The 26,980-nt window shown below is 38.1% G+C and overlaps 1 protein-coding gene across 2 annotated transcripts; it reads right to left on the reverse strand.

Annotated features, from left to right (window-relative positions):
• Positions 1 to 1,809: 1,809 nt before the first annotated feature.
• LOC109201188 (V-set domain containing T-cell activation inhibitor 1) lies at positions 1,810 to 4,748 on the reverse strand. Of its 2 annotated transcripts, none has more exons than XM_019356758.2 (3): positions 4,451 to 4,748; positions 3,305 to 3,664; positions 1,810 to 3,066 (listed from the first exon to the last, which is right to left on the reverse strand). In XM_019356758.2, the coding sequence occupies exons 1-3, from the start codon at positions 4,533 to 4,535 to the stop codon at positions 2,867 to 2,869; spliced, it is 645 nt and encodes a 214-aa protein (XP_019212303.1). In that variant the 5' UTR covers positions 4,536 to 4,748; the 3' UTR covers positions 1,810 to 2,866. The 2 variants fall into 2 exon arrangements, with proteins under 2 accessions (XP_019212303.1, XP_019212304.1); XM_019356759.2 differs by having other exon boundaries at positions 4,460 to 4,743.
• Between the last annotated feature and the right edge of the window lie 22,232 nt (positions 4,749 to 26,980).

Below are 26,980 nucleotides of genomic sequence, written 5' to 3' on the forward strand. Positions count from 1 at the left end.
ATTGACCAGCCTGGTTAGGATCCCTGCCAGTTGGTCCACACTTTGACAATGGGCCTCAGGCATTTGTTGTAAAATTAAACAAACATTTCAACAGAAAGCAAAGCAGTAACTTTTCAAACCACTGACCTATTAATTATTACCAGTGCAATCCCCTGGATCCCAAAGATCCAGGAGGTTTTCATTTTAGCAGCCAGACAGATGAGCCAGGGTCCTAAAGCAGCAAAAAAATAAAAACAGCACCAATACAGAGAGTAGATTAAACAGACAATCTGCTCCAAATTCACTCATTATTCATCAACACAAGTGTCCTTCTCGCTACATTTATAGTGTCGGTGTAGCTGTAGTCTTTATATGAATATAATACTTTTCCAAGCAGCAGATTTTACAATTACAGTAATGCCAGGTTTCTGTTCAGAGCTCACTAGTTGGAAATATAATAAATGTGTCTAAATGACAGCATGATTAAACTTATCAGATGATGATTTTTTTCATCATCAGCCTGATTTTTCAGGCTCATGGTGCGTTGCTGTGAATTGTGTAACAGCATTATTTCATTGTCTTTCCTAAGAAATAATTCTATTTATCCCCTGTTAAAGGAGGCAATAAATAAGGAATTGGTCAGTTCTTCAATGTTATTTCACTCAGAAACCTTCCTGAGAAAATTTACTATTTAACGGAAATATATGTTTAATTTGTACCTTATGAGGTTGCTGGTTGTGACATTTTGCATTTTGGAAAACATGTACAGCTTACGTGATATGACCTGAGAGACTGATGGGAACACATGATTATGTTTGCAGAGCAAACAAAAGAGAATGGCACCTTAAACAAATGCAGTCTGCTGATAAACAAATTTCTGAGACTCTAGTCATGCACTTTGCATGTTAAACAAATTATGTTTTTTTTAATGGATCAGTTGACCCTGAGCCATCCCTTACGTATGCTGCTATATCATAAGACTGCTGCAGGAGTGTAATGAATATGTTTATCATTTGATCTAAAAGGGAGATTTGACAGTCATGCTGCAGGGGGAAAATGTGATCAGTGGGACTTTTCATGTGACTCAGCTACAAAGGGAAAAGGTCAGAGGGAAACTATCTCCACAGCAGTTGAGCTCATTATGTGGAGCTCATCTGTTTTTTGTTTTTTGGGGGGGCACAACTGATCAAAAAGAAAAAAATCCTTGGAGGAAGGAAAAAATGATTTTGTAAGTTGTGTTGAGGTTTACTTCTCCTTGATCTCACTGATCCTTTGGATATCCCAGCTGGAGAAGGGTCAGATGAGAGTGGAAAGGTGTATTACCAATGTACATTGGGAGATCCCACTATATGCAGCCACAGCAAACAAGCTATTACTCATCATTTTATGACAGACAGAACCCCACTGACAATAAATTCCTTACACTATACAGTTACACACTAAAGTTTATGGCTAAACCAATTGATTTGGCAAGTCAGAGGTCAACGTTCAGCAACTTAATCTCATTCTTGAGAAACTACAACTCCTGCACCTTGTAATAAGAGCTTTATTTTCCTGTCTCTAATTACATGAGCAGGCCCAGACCGGCCAAGAGGATTATTATCAGGTGACATGCAAGAATGCTTTCAAGAAAATGCCCTAAGGATTAAGTGGGTAGGTAATGAATGGGTATCTGTTTTTCCACCTGTGGTTACTTGGAGCAGAGCCAAGAGGGTGTTGCATGTTCTTTAGCGCTGTTTCAACAAGAAACTGGGTGTGTACCAACAGGATCACTTACACACTGAATAGCTTTTGTGATCATTTCTGGAGAAAGGAAACCAAAAGCAAATGTTATTTTCAAAATGTGGAATGTATTTTATTATTTATTTAAGTTAGTTTGTTATAGAATATAAATCAAAAATAAACAAAAAAAAAACCCAAGCAGGTTTAACAAAACATCTACTTTTAGATCACTTATTAAATATAAAGGTTAGTTGATTAATAAAAATCCCACTTTGTACTTGTAATAAAGCCTGAACCAAATCTTCTGATAGACGAAAATGTAGTACATTTATTTTCCTAAATGAGTAGATAAAGCACTTGACAGCAGCAGGGGATGAGAACCTCCTGTATATGCACTGCTTTTTTGGTTTTGTTTTGTTTTTTTTTTAAAGAAAAACAACAAGACATTAACAGTGTGAAGCAGTTAATATACAGGAGCTCCACCAGTCCTATCTACAGCAACAAACGAGAGTTCTTGTATTTTACAAGTAGATTATTTTTTATCTCGTCTGTTAAAGATGAAGTTTTGTGAAGTACTTTAGGTACCTCTATTTGATATTTGTATCACAAATATCCACAAAACCATCAGTCTGCACCTTAGTTTAAGGGCTTCAGTTAAAAAGCCCACTCTCTTTTATTTTTTAGTTGTATTATACAACTAGAAGTCACAGACAAGTAATGATTTACTCATTCTGTCAGTGTTTTTTTCCTTTATGATTTTATGTTTTGAGCTGCTCTTAGTCTGGCTCATCACCTGGGACCTGTTTGTCATGAAAGACCCTAACAGGAGCTGAATGCTCCAGGTTATCAGCACTCAAGCCCATCCACCACGACAAGGTGGCAGCTCGAGGAGGGAAAGTATATTATTGGTGCAGACATGAGGAATGGCCACATCTATTGTCGTTAACCTTGTTCCAGCTGAACAGTTTGTGACATATTTCCTTTATTTTGTAAAGGATTGTGGATTCCGTTGGTTTTGCCATATGTACAGTTGAATTTAATGGGAAACCTGAAACACATCTGTACTGTTGCTTTTGATTTCTTCGTGGTAACGACGGTGGATGTCAATTAACATACAGTTTGTGCTATATTTCATGCCAGCTGCATGCCAGTTGCTGATGGAATTTCAAAGCCCCTGATCCTCAGGGGGCTGGTAATCTGGATTTTGTCTACGTCTATATGTTCTGTAGATAAAAACAGCACCAACACCAACAGCAACAATAACAAGCACAGCAAGAACTGGCAGACCAACTATCAGTCCAACAGGTGCACTCTTGTCTCCTTCATCCTTCTTCTCTCCGTCTCCACTCTGTCCTCCTGTCTGACCTGCAGGTGAGAAACAGGTGTGAGGTGTCAGCTGTCAGGTAGGTGATGAGTGAAGAACAGAACAGAATCCATTTCCTCTTCAAACTGCTGTCAGACATTATCTACTGCACTCTGATCACATCACTCAGACCAGCTGCTTTCTACAAAGTCTCATCAACAACATCTTTAGAAACAAACATCAACAACCAGGAAGCAGCTTCACCTCTGATCACACACACACTCAACTCTACTCACTCACCTGGAGCAACATTTAAGCTGATGGTGGTGATGGGGTCAGTGTTCAGATAAGCTCTCTTCCCTCGGTTTGTTCTTCTCATGACAACACGACACTCGTATTTTCCAGCATCATTAATCGTCACATTCTTCAGAATCAGAGACACGTCTCCATCCTTCATCTGTCTGTCCTGCAGATCCACCCGGTTCTTAAAAAATGGATGCTGGTCATCTGGAACAAAACGCCCGCCGCGGTACATAAGGACATATTCTTTGCCAAGGTCGGCCCTGCTCCACTCTACAACTATGATGTTGTTGTTGTTGTCTGGAGCTCGACATGTCAGAGTGGTGTTCTGTCCAGACTCAGCTGTGATGATTTTCTGGCCTAAAAGAGGAAAAAGCACAGAGCAGAGAGGTCAAAGGGGTCAGAGTATAACTGTGCACTTCTACAGCAGCCAATCAGAGGAAAGAAAGAACTGTGATGTGTACTTGTTGAATACCTCTACCAGAAGTATTGAAATGATCAGTGTTGTGGTCACTATTCAAAAAAGTAATGTGTTACACATTATTAAGTAATAAAGTAACTTTATTTAATGATTCGCCAGATAAAGTAATTTTTTATACTACTCATTACATTACTTTCGCATAAAATGATCTGAAATGTATTGTTTCATACTTATGAATAACAATATCAGCGTTAGGCTGCAGTCTCCACACACTAACACAAATATCTTTTCTAATGGGAAAAAAGCACGTCTGTTTTTTTTTTCTTTCTGTCTGCAGAAGAGCCCCTTTTAATGCACGTAGTATTTAAATACATATGTACTTAAAGTTATATTAACTTAATTAAGTATTAAAGTGCATACAAAAAATGCTTTTCATGAGAAGTTTTATTTCCCAAAGTAAAATTAAGTCTGTCAATAAATTATTCTCACAGACAACATCAGTTTGAGGTGACTCTTGGTGAACATTTAACATCCATCATCATGTAAAACCGAGAAGAGAATAATATTGTTAAAGCATATTTATTTTTATGTTAATAAACTATGTTAACAGTTACGTGAAATTTTGATTTGTTTTCAATTTGTTTTTCATTTTAAATGAATCTCCCTGATCCATTCCGACTTTATACACCACAGCGATAAAGCAAAAACATATTGCGAATACACACCCAGCTCACCTTGTGAGTCAGCTGAACATAGAACTGTGACAGCCAGCCAAATCCACCAAAGTGACAAAGATTTTAAAGGAGCCATTTGCGCTCTCAGTTGAGTTTTGCTGATATCACACGAGGCTGGAACGAAATATATATACGCAGACTGCTGCTGAAACAGGTCCAACCGAATAAACTGGTTTCACGAGCTTTTCGTTTCGCCTACGGTGTGGGTGTCTCGTCTTTTAGCTCGTTTTTAAAGTTAAGGCCACATGGTACAACCCACGAACAGTGACGCTTGTTCCTGTAGAATCCGCACGACTGCATAAACTGAACAGTGGAAGGGCGGGTGTTGACGTTGTGTTTCATGAGACCGTCAGACCGTCACTTATACGTGTACACTATAGCTCAGATTAACGCAATCTACAATGTAAATAGTCATGTAAATAAAGAAAAACCATTCAGTGAGAAGGTGTTTCCAAACTTTGACCCGTCGATTATAAGCTGTCTTTTATTCTTAGTGAAGGCAGAATACATAAAAAATGTCATTTCTCCGCTTTTACTTAAGTCCAACAACAAGAGTTTGGACTTTGGCAGCAAAAGATTAAATGCGGCAAATTAACAAAATAAAAAGAAACATAACTACGGCAGTGCCCTGGATTCCACACTAATATCTCGTCAGCAATTCACCCTGGATGGTGGATTACACAAATGGACTCACAACTTATCCCGTACACGCAGAAAATGGCTACTCTGTGCTGAACATGCAGGTCTCCTACATCATCTGCGATTTCTTACCAAAACGTACTGCATTTTCGTGACAATCAGCTTTCATATCCAAGAGGAAAACAGAGGAAGATACAGTTTAGCTAAATTCTGGGAAAACTGCAGTCAACTTTGAAGTACTTCCCTCTGGCGATAAAAATGTGCAATTACACAAATCAATGACACTAACATGTTCAAGTGAACAAAACATGCAGAAAACAAACAAAATAACACACAAAAAATAATTATTCAGTTCATTCATTCATAAACACTATTGCTGTAACATAAAGAGAGTTAAACATATTTAAGACCTCTTTTCACATCTTACAGACATATATGTATTAGAAATGTGATATTAGAAGTGTGTGTATTTTAAATATTGAAATATTTTTTTAAGAATAGATACTAATTTATGCTTAAAGCTTAAAGGCTGAACAAAGAAAAATATTTGCATTCATAAAACAGTGGATTGGTAACAAGCATAAGATAGAAAGAGGCGATGTAAAGAAAATCCAAGTAAATTAAATAAAAGTTACATTCCATCTGATTATATTAGTGATTGTATATCACTAGTTGTACCACCCCCTGCTCCACCTCTATTCAATCAGTGTTGGGTTATTTTAAAAGGTATTTTAAAAAGTATTTAGTTATAGTTGCTAGTTACTAGAAGAATATATATGACACCATTTTGGGGGGGGGTGGGGGTCAGGGGTCAGGGGGTCAGGGGAGGGGGTTTTTGCCTGGGGGCATTGCCCCCCACACCCCCTTTGCCGAGCTTAAAAACTGACATCTTGTGCACGTACGAGCACGCGCGCATGCACTCTCATGTACGCGCTTTCACTCTTCCGAAAAGGGACACTTCCTGCGGTCCCACTGCGCATGCTCTGTCTCCTCCTAGCAGGGTGTTTTTTTAATTAAAGGTTCATCAACCGCTGTAGGCATTTCGGGCTTTTCACGGTAAATTTACACAAACAGGAATGACTTTGTCTTTTATTCTATAGAAAGACTTTTGTTGTCAGAAAATTAAGCTGAAACGTCAGTGTGTTTTATAAGCAGATTTTCTACAGTTAGTAGCTAGTTAGTTGGCTGTTTCAGACTTTAAGACGCTGTTTATCTCAAGAAATGGTGAATAAGGATGTGGAGAGAGACCAAACTTTTATCCCTTTCATTAAATAACTGCATCCCCCCCAAAAAAAACCTTTCACCTAAGAACAGCGCCGTTAGTTCGAATTCATTTTCAGTTAAAATTTAAAATAATTAAAACAAAAATAGGCGAGGGCTTTCCCAGACATTCTTTAAAACACAGATGTGCAACGCATTATTTAATTAGTGTTTATCAGCCGATGCGTTTTAGTTTTCAGTGTGAATATATACAAACAGGAGTTACTTTTGCAATAGTGTTTTACACACTCTAACCGAAATGGTAGATTTTGTGTGTTTTTTAACAACTGCACTTTGGGGAGGGGGATAGTTAAGGCGAATTTGAGGTCTGCGCTTTGGGGTGGGGGAAGAGGCATAAAGGTTTATAAAAGCCAGCAAACTCTATCCTTGAGCCTGACACCCGCACGTTAGTTTGTGTATTCGACCGTAAATTTTTAGAGAAAATACGCGTTGAATTTTGATGCCATTTTTAAAACATAGATGTGCAATACATTATTTTAATGTCGTTTATCAAACGCTGTGTGCGTTTTGGTTTTCACTGTGAATGATTTACTTTTGTAAATGCAGGATCACATTTTTTAATGGTGCTTTTGAGACACTGATCTGAAAGATAAATGCTTTCGGTAGAAGCAGCTTTGCTGGATTTGTTTTTTAACTTGGTGAAACATAGTGCGAAACTTGTAATTTAGTATTTTTACAGGTTTTAACTGTGTAGTCTTTCTGTCTTTCTGGAAAATGTTGGTAAACTTGTGACATGAGAGCATGCACCGTACTCTTCAGACCTGTCAGCTTTGCTCGTTTCATAGATCCTCTGTTGATAAAACTGATAAAACTCTAGATGTAAAATTTTAAGGCTACATATTATTTATCTCGCACTAAGTCTGCTTGGCATATGCTATGTATAAAGGCTCTTTCCAAAAAAGTATAGAGGCGACTTTAGCGTGATTAATTTATTACAATGTCAGTTTTCCCTCCTTTGTCTAGCTGGTGCAAGTTTTTTGTTTATTTGTGAAACTGAGCGCGGTTGTGGACAATTCCGACTGTGCTGTTTGATTTGTGTTTCGTGCTGGATCACTTTCTTTAATTGTTACTTCTCTGTGAAGCAGTGAAGAACCAAACTAGTACTTCAAAGTTTAGAATCAGTTTTGCCCCAGTGGCCAGTGCGAAGTTGTGCTGCAGATCCCAGTATGAAAGCTGAGGGTCCAGCCAGCCGGCAGAAAGGCCAGTTGATGCCTCGACGGGCGTTGGAACCGGTTTTGCCCGCACAGAGCGTTTCTGACATGCTGGCGTTGCTTATGCATAAGAGAAAAGCAACAATACAGCGTGTTCTCTGCTCCAGGACATTCTTTCACACGGTATGTATGTATGTATGTCTGTCTGTCAGCGCTAATTATTCAAACCCTGTTTAAAAGGCGACTCATTTGTTGTCCAAAAACATTTCCTCTAAATTTGCAAAGTTACTGATTTAAAAATATATATTTTCGATTTTAGCTGGATGTCACACTCTAGACTCTTGAGCATATTTATATAGCAAAATTCACAATGGTATAACCATGTTAAATAAAAGATGCCCAAGTGTCCACCAATGCACTCTAATGCATGCCATTAATTACCTCTATAGCTGAAAAGAGTCTGTATCCATAATTTGTGGATCTGCTGATTTGTTTTTAATGTGGCACTTTTTTTTCCACGAAATGCAGATGATGAAATCATCTTTATTTGAGAAAGTGTCCCTAAGCTATTGTTGTTCATACTTACTGAGTTCCCTAACCACTTCTTTGCTATGTCAGCAAACTTTCTGAACAGGAAAGGTATCGTAGATTTAAAGACACATCTTCATTGAAGCAAAGGCAAAAAATTGGAATGAATTTTATGTTCATATTAAAGAGTGAAAATCCAAAATCTGCTGCAATCTTTTGTATTAATGATCTCTCTATCTCTCTCCGTGTGTGTGTGTGTGTGTGTGTGTGTGTGTGTGAGTGGGTGTGTATAATGCTGCGTGTGTGTGTGTGTGTGTGTACAGGAGAAAGGTGATGCCAGGAGCTTTTTTAATGCATTTCGAATCAACTTTTTTTTTTTGTTTTACAAGAAGTGTATTTCATACATTGGAACAAATGTAATCTTTTCTATACTTTATAACTATGAAACTCTAAAGATTTTAAGTTCATGCACATTGTGAAACAAGAATCTAAATCTTTCTGTCACAATGATTTCTATAAACGCATGATGTTTATGGGGATAATGTGAAAAATCTTTTGTGGGCTCTAATAATGATCAGTGGTGATTGAAGAGGAAGCTTGAACCCAGGCTCTGGAGATTTTCATGACAAGTGACAGTGCAGACATTTGTTAATGAGAGAATATGTTTTATCATCATAACGACTGCAAATTTAAGCGTCGTTAAAGTGTCACTTCAGCAATGCTGCCAGGAGAAAGAAGTGTTGACTGATGTGTTTTAATAGAAGACTTAAAACACTAAACTCTAATTTCTGGGGTTTATTTTAAGTTTACAGAATATAACGTGTGGTATGACAATGAGTTTTACTTCTCACTGTCTGTGTTATGTGTATCCATTTATCATGTATGCTACTTTGCTCTGTGGACTAAAATGTTTCATTGTATTCATGAAATAAACCAGAATTTCAATGTCCAAATTTTTTTACTGTTTTTCTGCTTTTGTTCACTCCAAGTTTGACTAAAACCGCAGCTCACTAACAATGTGGAGCAATCCCAGTGTATTTAGCTGCTTTTTCCCTAAACACAATCAGTTGACTGGGAGAAATGCCTGTAGTCCTCACTTTGGTCATTGTGAATGTTGAAGGAGATTTGTTTCATAGACACCTTATGCTAGTGTTTCCTACAATTAATCCAACACTACTATGTTCTATTTAAACCCAGACTCCTTTTATAGTTTGCAGTGAAATTTGTTAAACCGTTGCTTAATGGGACAGCAGTACAAGTCACTCTTTACTAACACATTGTAGATAAGTTTATCGCTGGACAACACAGCTAGCAGTCTCACACACTCTTTAGGTTTTTGAAGTTTTGTGTGTAATGGTTTATTCTATCAAACCTTACCCTTTTCTCCCAGTATCACAACAGTATGACTCCCAAAGTACAGAGCAGTAAACAAACAAGGACTCTGAAGTCAGAACAGAAAGATACAGTTGGAAGATGAATGATTGTGTTTTTATGATGCGTAGTAAACTACCCCGTCTACTTTTTCTCTGTGTTGTTGTTCTTGTGTGTGTGTATGCTTTTAAAAGTCAAAGTATACATTAGCAACACTTACAAAAAACATTTTGAATTTCATTTAGAACTGAGATTCTACGTTGTAAGCAGAAATCTTATGCTCAGCCATAAGTGTGTTTCCCCACTTTCACAATGCTGAGGTGTCAAATCCACAACCCCCAACAGATGGTTTGTCACACACTGGGTTCAAACACTCAAAAAGCAACACAACAGCAGGTTCAAGAAGTACAAGGCCCCCCTTTATTTGCACAGCCTCACACACTATAGATTTTTAAAGTTGTGGTGTACAATGGTATAGCCACAGATGTGACTTCTACTTTTGATAAAGATCACTCCACATGCATATTTCTTAAGAAATGAAGCGTCTTTATTAAGCTCTTATTTATACATGTCTACACAATAATAGACACCGTGTGATCTGTGACATTATAGTCTTCTACTTCTGCCTCCACTGGTTTGCATTTTCAACTCCCAACCTTTCAGGTTGTTATGAACGGCTTATATTTCTAACATTTTGTGATGTAAAAGTGAATCATGCAGCTTTTTTATTTTCTGTCTGATGGAAGGACTTAAGACACAAGTTATTTAAACAATTCTAAATGACAGTGTGACGGCCATAGTACTTTATGCGGGTGAAATATGTTAAGGATAATGTTTCTCAATGTAACATGGCAAAGAACTTTTGGTTAGGATACAACATTTTGTAAACAGTTACCTCAGAAGCTGTACTGTCAGATCTATGCATGTAAGGTTAAACTTTCCACAGTACATCCACTTAAGTAAGTAACCAAACACATAAAGTCACCCTCACCAATAATCAACTGTTCCTTGAAAAAAGTAGCACAAAAAGACAACTGACTCATCAATGATAAGTAGAGCTACCCTAGGCCGAGACTCAAGCAGAAGAAAATTAAAAGTTGTTTTGTGTTTTTATGGCTCGAAAGATTGAAGAAAAATATGTTTAATAATTCAACAAGACCCTGCACCTTCAACACATGTGCATTCAAATTTTGGAACAGGCTCAACATTGCTGTTGTTCAATAGTTTTTATCCACTTTCAAAAGTCATTTTATGGTTTTAATATTTCCAGCTGATAAGGAGACTTACAGCATTTCAAATGCCCGTCCAAATGCTTTAAACATCCGCATTGTCTGTAACAACAGCATCAAACTGCAGAGCATTGTTTTTACTCAAATTCAGCATTTTCTGATGAAAATTTAGCTGCTTTTTTTTTCACTGTAACACCCTCTCAGTGCCATTTTTAGGATGATATTCTTGGAGATTCATTTTTTATATATATATTTATGCTTTTGGAGTGAGGGTATCTAATACGCACGTTGTCACTGTGTTTTGTACTACCAACTGTGAGGGCTCTGCTTTTACTTTGAGAAGTCTGGTTTTATTTTGTCTCGTGAGTGTGTGTGTTTTTCAAAGGAGATCTTTATCAGTTTGATTTTGTTACCACAAACTTTGTGTAAAGTTCACAACAGAGGTAAAGAGATTTAAACACACCAGTTTAAGGAGGTATGCAGGGGTTGGACCAGCTGCACATGACAGGTGAAGAAGAGAGTGTCAGCGGAGATGTGCAACAGAAGCAGAGGGAACATTTTACAAGATGATAAATGGCAGATTTAGGTGATTACGGATTATGTTGACAAGATTAAAAGCACGTCCGTCAGAGTTCAGCAACATTTCAGTTTGATTAAATTAAAGTTTGGTTTTTTTTGTTTTGTTTTTTTAAACTACACAGGGTTTATTTTTCTCCTTTGATAGTAATCATATTGAACATGTCAGTGATGGAAACAAGAATATAAAGAAAAATGCTAAACGTGTGTCTAATTAAACTGTTCCTGTGAACCATAAACCATCCTTTAGTATGTTCGGTGTTACAAACTTGAAAAAGCACAGAAAAGATCATCAGACATTAATCTAATGAGTTTTCAGCATTCATTCATATTGAAATGTTGAAATCTTTCCTGCTAGACTGAAGTGTAGCGTTTGATACCGTTGGCCATTACATTTTATTACATCTATTGTTAAATGGAGAGTCCTCTTCACACACTGAAGTCAATTATGAAGCTCCACGGCTTCTGTGCAAAGACTAGTTCTGTTTACATTATACTTGCTTTAGAAGGCATAGCATACATTTTTACTGCTATGCAGATGATACCCACTTTTATTGGTTAAAATGCTGGTATGTCTTAGATACATAATGAGCTTTAATTTTCTGCTTCTAATCTTAAAAATCCTAGAAATCTTAGAAACACTGTGACTAACAAGATCCTTACTCTGGCCGGCATCATCTGTTGTAGTGATTAGACACATTATAAGTAAAATTGAGGCACACAATCCCGTCGCACAACATCAACATTTATTTATATACAAAAATAAAAATGCTTTTTTTACATAAAAGAATTGTAACTTTACAATTCATCACCGATTTCACTTTGAAAAACACACACACTCACGAGACAAAATAAAACCAGACTTCTCAAAGTAAAAGCAGAGCCCTCACAGTTGGTAGTACAAAACACAGTGACAACGTGCGTATTAGATACCCTCACTCCCAAAGCATAAGTGTATATATATAAAAAATGAATCTCCAAGAATATCATCCTAAAAAATGGCACTGAGGGGGTGTTACAGTGAAAAAAAAAGCAGCTAAATTTTCATCAGAAAATGCTGAATTTGAGTAAAAACAATGCTCTGCAGTTTGATGCTGTTGTTACAGACAATGCGGATGTTTAAAGCATTTGGACGGGCATTTGAAATGCTGTAAGTCTCCTTATCAGCTGGAAATATTAAAACCATAAAATGACTTTTGAAAGTGGATAAAAACTATTGAACAACAGCAATGTTGAGCCTGTTCCAAAATTTGAATGCACATGTGTTGAAGGTGCAGGGTCTTGTTGAATTATTAAACATATTTTTCTTCAATCTTTCGAGCCATAAAAACACAAAACAACTTTTAATTTTCTTCTGCTTGAGTCTCGGCCTAGGGTAGCTCTACTTATCATTGATGAGTCAGTTGTCTTTTTGTGCTACTTTTTTCAAGGAACAGTTGATTATTGGTGAGGGTGACTTTATGTGTTTGGTTACTTACTTAAGTGGATGTACTGTGGAAAGTTTAACCTTACATGCATAGATCTGACAGTACAGCTTCTGAGGTAACTGTTTACAAAATGTTGTATCCTAACCAAAAGTTCTTTGCCATGTTACATTGAGAAACATTATCCTTAACATATTTCACCCGCATAAAGTACTATGGCCGTCACACTGTCATTTAGAATTGTTTAAATAACTCATGTCTTAAGTCCTTCCATCAGACAGAAAATAAAAAAGCTGCATGATTCACTTTTACATCACAAAATGTTAGAAATATAAGCCGTTCATAACAACCTGAAAGGTTGGGAGTTGAAAATGCAAACCAGTGGAGGCAGAAGTAGAAGACTATAATGTCACAGATCACACGGTGTCTATTATTGTGTAGACATGTATAAATAAGAGCTTAATAAAGACGCTTCATTTCTTAAGAAATATGCATGTGGAGTGATCTTTATCAAAAGTAGAAGTCACATCTGTGGCTATACCATTGTACACCACAACTTTAAAAATCTATAGTGTGTGAGGCTGTGCAAATAAAGGGGGGCCTTGTACTTCTTGAACCTGCTGTTGTGTTGCTTTTTGAGTGTTTGAACCCAGTGTGTGACAAACCATCTGTTGGGGGTTGTGGATTTGACACCTCAGCATTGTGAAAGTGGGGAAACACACTTATGGCTGAGCATAAGATTTCTGCTTACAACGTAGAATCTCAGTTCTAAATGAAATTCAAAATGTTTTTTGTAAGTGTTGCTAATGTATACTTTGACTTTTAAAAGCATACACACACACAAGAACAACAACACAGAGAAAAAGTAGACGGGGTAGTTTACTACGCATCATAAAAACACAATCATTCATCTTCCAACTGTATCTTTCTGTTCTGACTTCAGAGTCCTTGTTTGTTTACTGAGCCGTACTATGGGAGTCATACTGTTGTGATACTGGGAGAAAAGGGTAAGGTTTGATAGAATAAACCATTACACACAAAACTTCAAAAACCTAAAGAGTGTGTGAGACTGCTAGCTGTGTTGTCCAGCGATAAACTTATCTACAATGTGTTAGGAAAGAGTGACTTGTACTGCTGTCCCATTAAGCAACGGTTTAACAAATTTCACTGCAAACTATAAAAGGAGTCTGGGTTTAAATAGAACATAGTAGTGTTGGATTAATTGTAGGAAACACTAGCATAAGGTGTCTATGAAACAAATCTCCTTCAACATTCACAATGACCAAAGTGAGGACTACAGGCATTTCTCCCAGTCAACTGATTGTGTTTAGGGAAAAAGCAGCTAAATACACTGGGATTGCTCCACATTGTTAGTGAGCTGCGGTTTTAGTCAAACTTGGAGTGAACAAAAGCAGAAAAACAGTAAAAAAATTTGGACATTGAAATTCTGGTTTATTTCATGAATACAATGAAACATTTTAGTCCACAGAGCAAAGTAGCATACATGATAAATGGATACACATAACACAGACAGTGAGAAGTAAAACTCATTGTCATACCACACGTTATATTCTGTAAACTTAAAATAAACCCCAGAAATTAGAGTTTAGTGTTTTAAGTCTTCTATTAAAAAACATCAGTCAACACTTCTTTCTCCTGGCAGCATTGCTGAAGTGACACTTTAACGACGCTTAAATTTGCAGTCGTTATGATGATAAAACATATTCTCTCATTAACAAATGTCTGCACTGTCACTTGTCATGAAAATCTCCAGAGCCTGGGTTCAAGCTTCCTCTTCAATCACCACTGATCATTATTAGAGCCCACAAAAGATTTTTCACATTATCCCCATAAACATCATGCGTTTATAGAAATCATTGTGACAGAAAGATTTAGATTCTTGTTTCACAATGTGCATGAACTTAAAATCTTTAGAGTTTCATAGTTATAAAGTATAGAAAAGATTACATTTGTTCCAATGTATGAAATACACTTCTTGTAAAACAAAAAAAAAAAGTTGATTCGAAATGCATTAAAAAAGCTCCTGGCATCACCTTTCTCCTGTACACACACACACACACACACGCAGCATTATACACACCCACTCACACACACACACACACACACACACACACACACACACACACACACACACACAGGGAGAGAGAGAGAGATAGAGAGATCATTAATACAAAAGATTGCAGCAGATTTTGGATTTTCACTCTTTAATATGAACATAAAATTCATTCCAATTTTTTGCCTTTGCTTCAATGAAGATGTCTCTTTAAATCTATGATACCTTTCCTGTTCAGAAAGTTTGCTGACATAGCAAAGAAGTGGTTAGGGAACTCAGTAAGTATGAACAACAATAGCTTAGGGACACTTTCTCAAATAAAGATGATTTCATCATCTGCATTTCGTGGAAAAAAAAGTGCCACATTAAAAACAAATCAGCAGATCCACAAATTATGGATACAGACTCTTTTCAGCTATAGAGGTAATTAATGGCATGCATTAGAGTGCATTGGTGGACACTTGGGCATCTTTTATTTAACATGGTTATACCATTGTGAATTTTGCTATATAAATATGCTCAAGAGTCTAGAGTGTGACATCCAGCTAAAATCGAAAATATATATTTTTAAATCAGTAACTTTGCAAATTTAGAGGAAATGTTTTTGGACAACAAATGAGTCGCCTTTTAAACAGGGTTTGAATAATTAGCGCTGACAGACAGACATACATACATACATACCGTGTGAAAGAATGTCCTGGAGCAGAGAACACGCTGTATTGTTGCTTTTCTCTTATGCATAAGCAACGCCAGCATGTCAGAAACGCTCTGTGCGGGCAAAACCGGTTCCAACGCCCGTCGAGGCATCAACTGGCCTTTCTGCCGGCTGGCTGGACCCTCAGCTTTCATACTGGGATCTGCAGCACAACTTCGCACTGGCCACTGGGGCAAAACTGATTCTAAACTTTGAAGTACTAGTTTGGTTCTTCACTGCTTCACAGAGAAGTAACAATTAAAGAAAGTGATCCAGCACGAAACACAAATCAAACAGCACAGTCGGAATTGTCCACAACCGCGCTCAGTTTCACAAATAAACAAAAAACTTGCACCAGCTAGACAAAGTGACATTGTAATAAATTAATCACGCTAAAGTCGCCTCTACACTTTTTTGGAAAGAGCCTTTATACATAGCATATGCCAAGCAGACTTAGTGCGAGATAAATAATATGTAGCCTTAAAATTTTACATCTAGAGTTTTATCAGTTTTATCAACAGAGGATCTATGAAACGAGCAAAGCTGACAGGTCTGAAGAGTACGGTGCATGCTCTCATGTCACAAGTTTACCAACATTTTCCAGAAAGACAGAAAGACAACGCAGTTAAAACCTGTAAAAATACTAAATTACAAGTTTCGCACTATGTTTCACCAAGTTAAAAAACAAATCCAGCAAAGCTGCTTCTACCGAAAGCATTTATCTTTCAGATCAGTGTCTCAAAAGCACCATTAAAAAATGTGATCCTGCATTTACAAAAGTAAATCATTCACAGTGAAAACCAAAACGCACACAGCGTTTGATAAACGACATTAAAATAATGTATTGCACATCTATGTTTTAAAAATTGCATCAAAATTCAATGCGTATTTTCTCTAAAAATTTACGGTCGAATACACAAACTAACGTGCGGGTGTCAGGCTCAAGGATAGAGTTTGCTGGCTTTTATAAACCTTTATGCCTCTTCCCCCACCCCAAAGCACAGACCTCAAATTCGCCTTAACTATCCCCCTCCCCAAAGTGCAGTTGTTAAAAAACACACAAAATCTACCATTTCGGTTAGAGTGTGTAAAACACTATTGCAAAAGTAACTCCTGTTTGTATATATTCACACTGAAAACTAAAACGCATCGGCTGATAAACACTAATTAAATAATGCGTTGCACATCTGTGTTTTAAAGAATGTCTGGGAAAGCCCTCGCCTATTTTTGTTTTAATTATTTTAAATTTTAACTGAAAATTAATGCGAACTAACGGCGCTGTTCTTAGGTGAAAGGTTTTTTTTGGGGGGGATGCAGTTATTTAATGAAAGGGATAAAAGTTTGGTCTCTCTCCACATCCTTATTCACCATTTCTTGAGATAAACAGCGTCTTAAAGTCTGAAACAGCCAACTAACTAGCTACTAACTGTAGAAAATCTGCTTATAAAACACACTGACGTTTCAGCTTAATTTTCTGACAACAAAAGTCTTTCTATAGAATAAAAGACAAAGTCATTCCTGTTTGTGTAAATTTACCGTGAAAAGCCCGAAATGCCTACAGCGGTTGATGAACCTTTAATTAAAAAAACACCCTGCTAGGAGGAGACAGAGCATGCGCAGTGGGACCGCAGGAAGTGTCCCTTTTCGGAAGAGTGAAAGCGCGTACATGAGAGTGCATGCGCGCGTGCTCGTACGTGCACAAGATGTCAGTTTTTAAGCTCGGCAAAGGGGTGTGGGGGGCAATGCCCCCAGGCAAAACCCCCCTCCCCTGACCCCCTGACCCCTGACCCCCCACCCCCCCCAAAATGGTGTCATATATATTCTTCTGTTACTTATTCAAAAACGTAACTGAGTTAGTAACAATATTATGAAAGTAACTAATTTAAATTAACTATTGCGTTACATTAAAAAATGTTTAACTCTCTGGGGTCCAGGGTATAATTGGCCGTTTTGGACTACTTTTGATTTTACCTCTACATTTCACCTTTAAAAACGGCTTGCTTTGTTTGGTTTCATTCTTTTCATCACCACCTCACATGCCTGAATTTACAGTTATTTTTTCATTTTGGCATACTGTGTTACCACAAATAATCTAAAATCAGAAAATTTTTTAAAATCCCATTAGAAACATGTTTTTTTTTACTGTAACAACCACAAAAATTTTTAACGAATCATTTTCATAATGTCATGATTCTGGGTCATTTTGACCCAGCATTTTCAGTTTCTTGTATTTTTCTGTATTATGATTTATGTTCTGTTTCTTTCGTTGTGTTGTTTTGATTATTATTATTCTAGGTTTCAGTTTGATCATGATTATGAGTTTAGTTGTTAGGTTGTATTTTTGTGCCCTCGTATTTAGTGTACATTTAGTTCAGTGTCAAGCCTGTGGCTGTCATGTGCTTCCTGTTTTACTTTGAAGGTCCCTGTCTCATGTTAGTGTTTTCAGTTTTGCTTCCAGTTTTGCTTCCCTTTGTCTCGTTATGTCCAATTAGGGAGTGTCCAAATTCATGGGCTGCATCCTCCTGAGGCTGCATTTGTAGACCGATTACGTCACAGCGATGCGCCAAATTCGCAGACTCCTCCAAATGCAGCCGACAAATGCGTCCTCCTTTTCCCCGAATTTGAAGGATGGTTCGGGTGTGTCCTTCATGGCCATATCCCAGAATTCATAGCGCGGCCCAGTCAAACTCCAGTTTCCGGCAATGGTGGCCGCTACCAAGTTTTAAAATTACTATTATTACTCTTTCTGGGTCACGAAATAAACATATTTTTAAATATTTTAAGGCGAGAATGTGGGTGTGTGAACTTCAAATATCTGCTCGGTTTATCAAGATATCACATATTTGTAAAAGTACTCCAACGTTTACGGAGACGTCTGTTACCCACCGGCTCGATAGCTAGCCAAGAGCTCAAGGGTCACTAGAGCCACCGAGAACGACACTGCGGACTTTCGCTACTCAGGTTACACGTAATATATAAGTCACTTAGAAAACCTAAAAATGTTATTGTTGGGCTTTTTTCATTGTTTTATTTGTTTGTGAGTAAATCGGTTTGGCTGAGATTAAAGTTATTAGATTAAATTAGAAAAAATAAAACTTTATTAATCCCCCGAGTGGGTTCCTCCTTGGTTTTCACACAGCTGAATAAACGCCAAACAGAAAACTGATTAAACAGAAGTATGAAACGGTCGAGAATTTACGCCAGTGTCCTGTTAATTTTAGATAGCAAGGAGCAGACGGCCGACTTTATTAAACTCCACCGAGACAGCAGTGACGCAAACCTGAAGGCTAGACGTCCAATTTCACAGCCATTTACTTCCTGCATGTCTGCCCCACAGCACTCACCATAACACATAACTTGAAATGTAAATATAAATTGTAAATTTTAAAAATGTATGCACAACTTTTGCAAACAATAAAGTTAAATTCAGCAGTAAAAATACATGTTTTTATAACCATTTTAAACTATTTACAGAACAATCAGGCATTCTATATCAAATAAGATGCAACACAAATTATTTATGCCACTCCAAAAATTGTTTCTGTCCACTATAAAATAAAGGAGAACATCACAAGCCTGATACCTGCAGGCCTGACAGCAGGTGATGTATCACTCCTCTTGTTTTTTACCTGAAGACATCGTTCACACTGCAGTCTGCCTTTGGTAGCTTTTTGGCAGCAACTGTGACATTCAGCAGTCGCTTCATTGTTCTGACACACGACACAAAACTATCCACTACACTACACACTATACTACGCACTTGAAACACACTAAACATCACAAATATCTCAAAACCCTCTCTCTCTGCAGTCACTCCTAAAACTTCTCCCCTTTCTTAAACAACCAAATGCAACGTGTTGCCATATCATTTTTTTGATTGGTCAACATGTTACGTTTTTCCACCAATTGGAAAGGGGTGTTGTCTTTTTACTTTCTTTGGTCACTTTCCTTAGAAAACTAAATAAACTTAAATAACTTAAATAAAACAAAATAAACTTAGAAAATTAGTATATGTGAGGGGGCAAACTCCTCAAGATGGGTGGTGACAATTAGGGGTGGGTTTTGATAACCGATGTATGGATTAAAATCGATTCTGGCTTGGATAAAGTGATATCGATTCATTAAAATTCTGAATCGATTTTTAATATAAATTTATTTTGCCCGAAATGCCAGAATCTCAGGTGAAATCTCACAAAATTTTGACAACCAGTTTGTTTTAGCTGTTTCGACAAACAGCTAAAACAGTAAATGAGAGCAGGTACACTGATTCTGCACAAAGACGTAAACACAAAGCGCGGACCCGCCGACGGCTCAGAATCAGTGAGATGTCGCCTTTCTCACCCGCTGAAAGCCGACAGCTCACTGATTCCGATGTTTCGGCGGGTCCGCGCTTTGTTTTTATGCCTGTTTTACCCTGATTCTAAAGCTGTTAGTTTGATCTCTCTCCAAAATATATTGACCGAACCAGCAGCAAAAGCAGATCCAAACTACGCTTCACATAAACTTTGTCATGGATTCCCTTTTACTTTTGCTGTATTGCTTCTCTCTCTCTCTCTCTCTCTCTCTCTCTCTCTCTCTCTCTCTCTGTACTTCAAGAACAGTTTCCCGTCTAAAAATCTGTTTTCTTCATTATTCGCTTGCTTGTTACGCACAAGTCTATCGTTGTTTACAGCGCTGTCGGACTCTGTTTGTTTCCTTTTACTTACTTCCGAAAACAAAACCTAATTTCTGCCGTTCAATACTGAACAAATTTAAACTTTTTAAAATCAGCCGTATCTCTAATAAAACCGCTGTAACGTCAGAGGTAACGTTCATATGTTGATTAATGGTTTTCTTTCATTTTTGATGTACTGCAGAATATTTTTAAAAATCCCAGGCCAGGAAAACCACCTTCATGTTTTTCTGTGTTTTATCTTCAGCTACTTTGACACAAAGGCATCTGCTGTGACGCTCACACCTTGATAAAGTTTTGCGTGTGTCAGCTTCCTTTTTATAGATACAAAAATATGTAAATGTACTGATCTGAATTATAACATTTCTGACTGTCTGAGGCAAAATTTCCCAGATTCAAATCGAATTGAATCGTGGCTCGAATCGATTTGGGTCGTTGTGAATTGGAATCAAATCGATTCTAGAAATCAGTGACAATACCCAGCCCTAGTGACCATGGTGGCCATTTAGAAGTAGGCCATCTTGGATACAACTTTGTTTTTTGTTTTTTGTTTTTTTTTTTCTTTTTTCTGCACGGTCCCTCGATTATCTAAAGACTGCTTGATTCGAGGGATGTTTACTTTCTGCTCTATTCTCAATATTCCCCAAAGATACCTTAATAAACTACAATTGAAGGACTCATAAAGAAAAGCCAGTCTTTAAAGAAAACCTGTGTAGCATTTGGTGAACAACCACCGTGGACATGAGGCACTTCATGCTTGCTCAGCCTTTTCAGGGTCTTTCTTAGAAGAATGGTGGTGGACTTTTTCCAGACAGACATGCCTCTCGTGGAGTCAGTCAGGGTTTTTGACCTGAAATGAAAGCTTAGAGTTCTGCATGACTAATGCATGTGTAATTTCTTAAATGATGCTCTTTCTCCCCCTCTCATTTCTTGTAAAACAAAACTTATTGCGTTACTTTCGTTTCCTCTGTGTCATATGTTATTTTCATATTCATAGTGACATATAAATAAACTATGAAATCCTACTATCTGCAGAAAGCCTCAGTAGAATTTGGTTTTTTAATTAATTTGTTCTGAGGTTATCTTGGCACTGAAGCACCAACAACACAAAGAAGAGATCCTGACCTGACTCTCCTCTACTCTCCATTTTGAGTCCCTGACTAGTCGTAATCAAAATGCTTATTTGACTTAAGTTCATTTAACTTCAAAAGCAGAATAAACACTTGTGTTTTCTATTCAAGTTTATTCAAATATATATCAGTTCACTTCAGTTTCTGATGCCCTTTAATCCTTCCTATTTAAAAGTTGAGCAAATGATGAGCAAAAGAAAATCTCCAATATAACAACACTCAACCTGAGGACAGGCTGTGTTACCAAACTACACCCTCCACTTTGACCATTTGTCTCATTTAGTTCATTTTCCTTTTTAAACCACGTTTAACTGAGTTCTCATGTGAGTTTAAACTGCTGAATGTTTAAAACATATAAGCGTAGTATCAAGATCTGTTGTAAGATTGTGACATCATGACTGCAGCATTCATACGCATGATGATGTGTCACTCAACAGTCATGCTGACTGTCTGGTCTGATGATGAGATGGTTTCTTTTTGTCTGTCCTTTCATGACACTCCAATGTCACCTCAGCTATGATTATGGAACTTTTTTCTAGAAACATTCCTGAGAAAAACAAAATATTTGATCTTTATTCCATGTTGAATTTGAACCTTATGTGGTTGCAGTTTGTGATTCTGACCTCTGGGAAAACAGCAGACTAACATGTGAGCCACTGGGAACATTTCACCTTGAAACAGACTCTTTTGTTTGCACAATAAACAGACAATGAAGGAATAAAAGCACGTGAGGACTGGATGACATGTATTGTTTGCTAAATAGCAGAATGATGTGGGATGTGACTTGTTGTTGAGCTTCCACCTGGTCCGTGTCCAGCTGCTCCCTCATTGGTCTGAGCCCCTCAGAGTCTGTGATTAGGGTGAGAGCTCAAGTTTAGGATAACGCACACTCACATCCCACTAAGTAGCATTTTCTACTCCTAATTATACACAATTCATGTTAAAACCATTCTTGAAACTCTCTCTGCACTCTTCTGCACCTCATTTTGATGAGCTGAACAGAAAGATGGATTACACTTGAGTGGACACTCACAAAAACTCAGTGTGAGATAGCCCTGCATAACAACTACATACGATGAATGTAACAAATTAGAGGTCTGCAAAAAAGTTAATCTCTGCGTAACAGTGCAACTTTATTTTTATTTTATTTTGTGTGTGTGTGTGTGTGTGTGTGTGTGTGTGTGTGTGTGTGTGTGTGTGTGTGTGTGTATTAGGGTGGATGATCTTGACGCAGAGAGCCACATCCAGCTTTGAATGCCGAGGTGATCAGTGCTATTCAGTTTGCTCTTTCATGGTTTCAGTTGTGCTTGTTGGTGTGCTGTTACTGGTTCTCCTAAAGTGGACAAATATGCTCTTCTTTTTTTCAGTTTTGTACATTAGACTTTGTATTTTCTACTCTTGTCTCTGTAATGTCAGAGAGGACACTGATGAGACATTACACGAGTTTCCCTTTATTTTTTTTATGTAATGATTTCGTTTTTTATACCGAGTGTCATACGTGTGCTGGAAACGTGTCAGACTGATAGAATCGAGGCCTATTTGAGTGAGCGGTATTAATGTCTTGCAAAATGCAAATAATGTAGAGGTATTGTAAGTAACTGAGTGTGTACATTTGTTTTCCTGTGCCTGGTGCTGTAACTAGTCGGGTCTTTGAATTAGACAGCACAGATGAAGACTGTTTGTTTGATTTGTTTGTTTGAATCTCCTTAAAGACACAACTGTGTGCTCACAGCCCACGATACTTGCTAATCTGCCTGTAGTAAAAAGTACTGACGACATTGGAGATAGTACCCGTTCAAATGGTGAGGTGACTTACACTACCGCTCAAAAGTTCTAGAACACCTCAATTTTTCGCGTTAGCCCGCAACATTGTTCCGGTTTTGAATTTTGGCCCACTGTGTATTTGAGTTTGACACCCCTGCTGTATTCTATCCCCTGTTTTAAGAAAGAAACACACTGATTCATAGGTGAAGATAGCTTTTTATGACTGTTGCACCACCTGTTTTGTTGACATTTAATTAAAATATCAGGAAAATTAATAATTACTAAAACTGACTTAAGCATTTATTCCTAAGTTTCTTCCATTCTATTATTTCTTGGCTCTCGGAGGAGGCGGACACATCTTTCGCTCTCTCCCTCCCTTATCTTCCCTGCTTGCTGTTCCTATGTCCTTGTCTGGTCTTGTCTTACTCTAACCCTGAGAGAACCTCTGATTCTCGTTCTTGTTCTCTAAAACCTAATAAAGAACTATGGATTTAAACTGGTCCCTTAATGCATTTGACAGTCTATTCTCAACAAGAAGCCTAGAATCGGGAGAAACTGAGTGCCCTGGAGGGACGTTCCCTGCTGGATACACCATGGACGGGTGGCAGAAGTAAGGCGTTGTGTGCCTGGCGGACTGTCTATCAAGGATATTGAAGACATCTACCTATTCTGAACCATGATAATGGGGTTCTTGCTGTTCAGAGCTGGCTTGGCCCTGGCTTATCAGAAATTGAAGAAAGCGGTGACTGCTGTTAAAAACCCCATGAAGCATGCCGCTATGGTCAAAAGTGTCGGAAGAGCTGTGAGTGCTCAGACTGTTCATACTGAACGAAATATGGGAAAAATCTTGGAGGAGCTCATGGCTTTTAAAAAAGAGACTAGGCACCTGGTGGCCAGTGATGGACAGACAGAACGACTGAAAAATAGATGCAGTCTGTCCGCCCTAAACCCCATACCAACATGCGGCTATAGCCCCAACCCTGACGTCGCCAGCTGCTTGAAGGTTGACGCTGAGGAGAACAACATTCTTCCAAAAGATATGAGAATGAACTGACTCTCTGCCCCATTCCTCAAGGCCACCTGCGTAGGCTACAGACTGTTGATCTTTGCCTATTAGGCGAAAGGACATTTTCTCAGGCTGAACTCAGGACACATATCCTGACACGTACGCACACATGCACACTGATACTGATCCACCCTCACCACCACCCTCCCTTCCTCGGATCCAACGCCTCCTCCCATGCTTACCTCCCACCCGATGGAGAAAGCGGCTCAGCCAGATGCGCGGTAAGGTCGCAGCATCCATGACACGCTGTGCACATTGGCGTATTGCCACCCTATGTTGCTTGTCTGTGTTTCATGGTGTTATAGTGTGATGATATCTGTGCTTGTTTATGTGCTATGGAGGGTTTTTTTTCTCCTCATATGAGGAAATCAATTATATTTTATTTCCTGTAACATATATGTAACCCTTTATGTTACATATTTCTTTTTCTATTCTTTTTTGCTACTAAGCCTGACCTGTCTCCCCAATGTAAAGTTTGTATATTGTATGTATGGTCGACTAGGTCTGTCATCTCAGTTGCAGGCAACTGCAACCAACAAATAAAGCTTGTCCTCATCCTGCTTGGATAAAATATTATAAATGTAAAAATGTAACAAAAATGGTCATTTTGCTGTTGCAGGCAGGATGAGGACCCAAATACAGGATTCGAAAAAAAAAAAAAAAAGGTTTAAGTGAAGAAGACAGCTTTAATGGCTGTGCAAAACTCAATGGAAAAAAGACATAACCAAAAACTAGTAACAAAGACTTACAGCAATTTGGTACAACACAACAACAGACGGAGAAAAACACAGGGCTTAAATACATATGGAAAGTAGAAACATATGTGGAACACAGCTGGGAGAGATCAAACATAATGAGACTGGGAGGAAGCAAAACTGAATACACTTACACAGGACGTTGGACTATCAAAGGAATACAGGAAAAAGATGAGACAGGCACAGTACATGGACTTGACACTGAGACAAGGAGACGTTACTGACTGGGGAGACAGAGAGGGCCCCTGGAACACGGAAGACACGAGAAAAGTGAAACACAGGAAGACATAGAGACAGAAACCTAAAGACTAAAAAGTACAACTTAAGCTCAAAACCATGAAAAGAATCAATACCATGAATAATAAATCAAAGAATATCAATGCAAACCAGAAAGTACACACATTAGGTCACAGAACCAGTACCATGACAAAAATTGGTTAATAAAATATAATATTGCTTACCCAACAACACAATCAAACAGTTTTTAGATGTTTTCCATAATGATCATTTACATCATCTCCTGAGGTTTTATTTGCAAAAGAATAATAAGACTGAAATCTAACTGGTTTAAGCACCCAGGTCACAGCCAAACCTTGTGTTATATTCCGCCTTCACTAGAGTCATGGTTTTTTCCTCTAACTTAACTTAATTCGAATTTTAAAAAAAAAAAGTAACTCAAAATTTCAAATTAGCTCTGCCAATCAGTAATCTACATGAATGATGTCATTTTCTTTTTACCCCGAAGGATACGGCACAGAGGAATGCGCATAGCTGGACTGGCCATCGGGCATACCGGTGGGCGGATGGTGATTTTTCGTTGTTGTTGTTTTTTTGTAATGGTGTAAACAATGAAAGGTAGTGGATTGGCCAGATGCTGGCAGATATGTAAAAATAACTCAGTTGTTTGGTGGTGCCTATGGTGGAGCTTCCACAGATTCAGTAACATTAGCAAGTGGTGGAGGCCAGGAAGTGACTCGTGTCAAGCCAGCCTCCAATTTGAGACTTGCAGTCAAGCCAGCCTCCAGTTTGTTTTCTGTTCCCCATGTATTCAAAGTATTACGGGAAGAGATGTGGAAAACTGATTTCAAAATAAAATCCAACTGCGAGTGAATTAACAGATATGTTGAGAACATAATAAAATATAATTTTGTCTTGTTTACACACTCTAATGTTAGATCCACATGACACAACCTTGTACCCTAGTAGTGCCCTGTCAATATCAAGGCCACTTTATTTGGGATTTCAAAGTAAAAGCCCTGCAAATTTTTGTTTTTGAACTACTCTTTGAATGATTCAGAATGCTCTTAAAAGCAGAACTTATATTTCCAAAGACTAGTTGTGCTTTATATCAACAGTATCCAACCCCACAGTGATACCATGTCAATATCAACTCATTTTAATTTTGCTTTTCAAATGAATGGCCAGTTGAAATTGCCCATTAATGACCAGTGATGGGAATAACGGCGTTACAAGTGACGGCGTTACTAACGGCGTTACTTTTTTCAGTAACGAGTAATCTAACTAATTACTATTCCTATTGTTACAACGCCGTTACAGTTACTAACAAGGAAACGCGGTCCGTTACTATTTTTCAACCAACAGACAGTTGAAGCTGTGTTCAGCTTACCGCAGCTTATATCAGCTGCAGGAAGTACAGTAGCTGTAAGTAATCAGCAGCTGCGCGCTCCCGCGGACGGTAATCACGATCGCTGTGTAGCACAACACCTGGGGCCCGTTCTTCGTACCTCGCTTACTACATCCAAGATCAAATGACACATCCAAGATCAAATCATCGCGCTAACTTTGAGCTCGCTAATCCGGTTCTCCGAACACACCTGTTGTTGACGATCAGTATAGCTGGATGAAGTCATCTGAGATCACTGGGTGGCTTAAAAGGGGCTACGCATCGATAGTAGAAACATTGATCGGCAACCCTCTGATTGGTCGGCGAAGATGTCGAAGGAGCGCGCTCAGTATTTTACGGCAGCAGACCAAGAACTCTTGATTGAGGGATTTCAGGAGTTTCAGAGTTTAATTAAAACGCAGGGGAACACTGCAAAGGCTGCAAAAGCAAGGAGAGAGGGCTGGCAGAAAGTTGCTGACAAATTAAACTCGTAAGTGATCCATGATATTACATTATATCATGTGATATTATATTATACCACAT

The sequence above is a fragment of the Oreochromis niloticus genome, linkage group LG3 (assembly GCF_001858045.2).
Source record: "Oreochromis niloticus isolate F11D_XX linkage group LG3, O_niloticus_UMD_NMBU, whole genome shotgun sequence".
NCBI classification, from domain to species: domain Eukaryota; kingdom Metazoa; phylum Chordata; class Actinopteri; order Cichliformes; family Cichlidae; genus Oreochromis; species Oreochromis niloticus.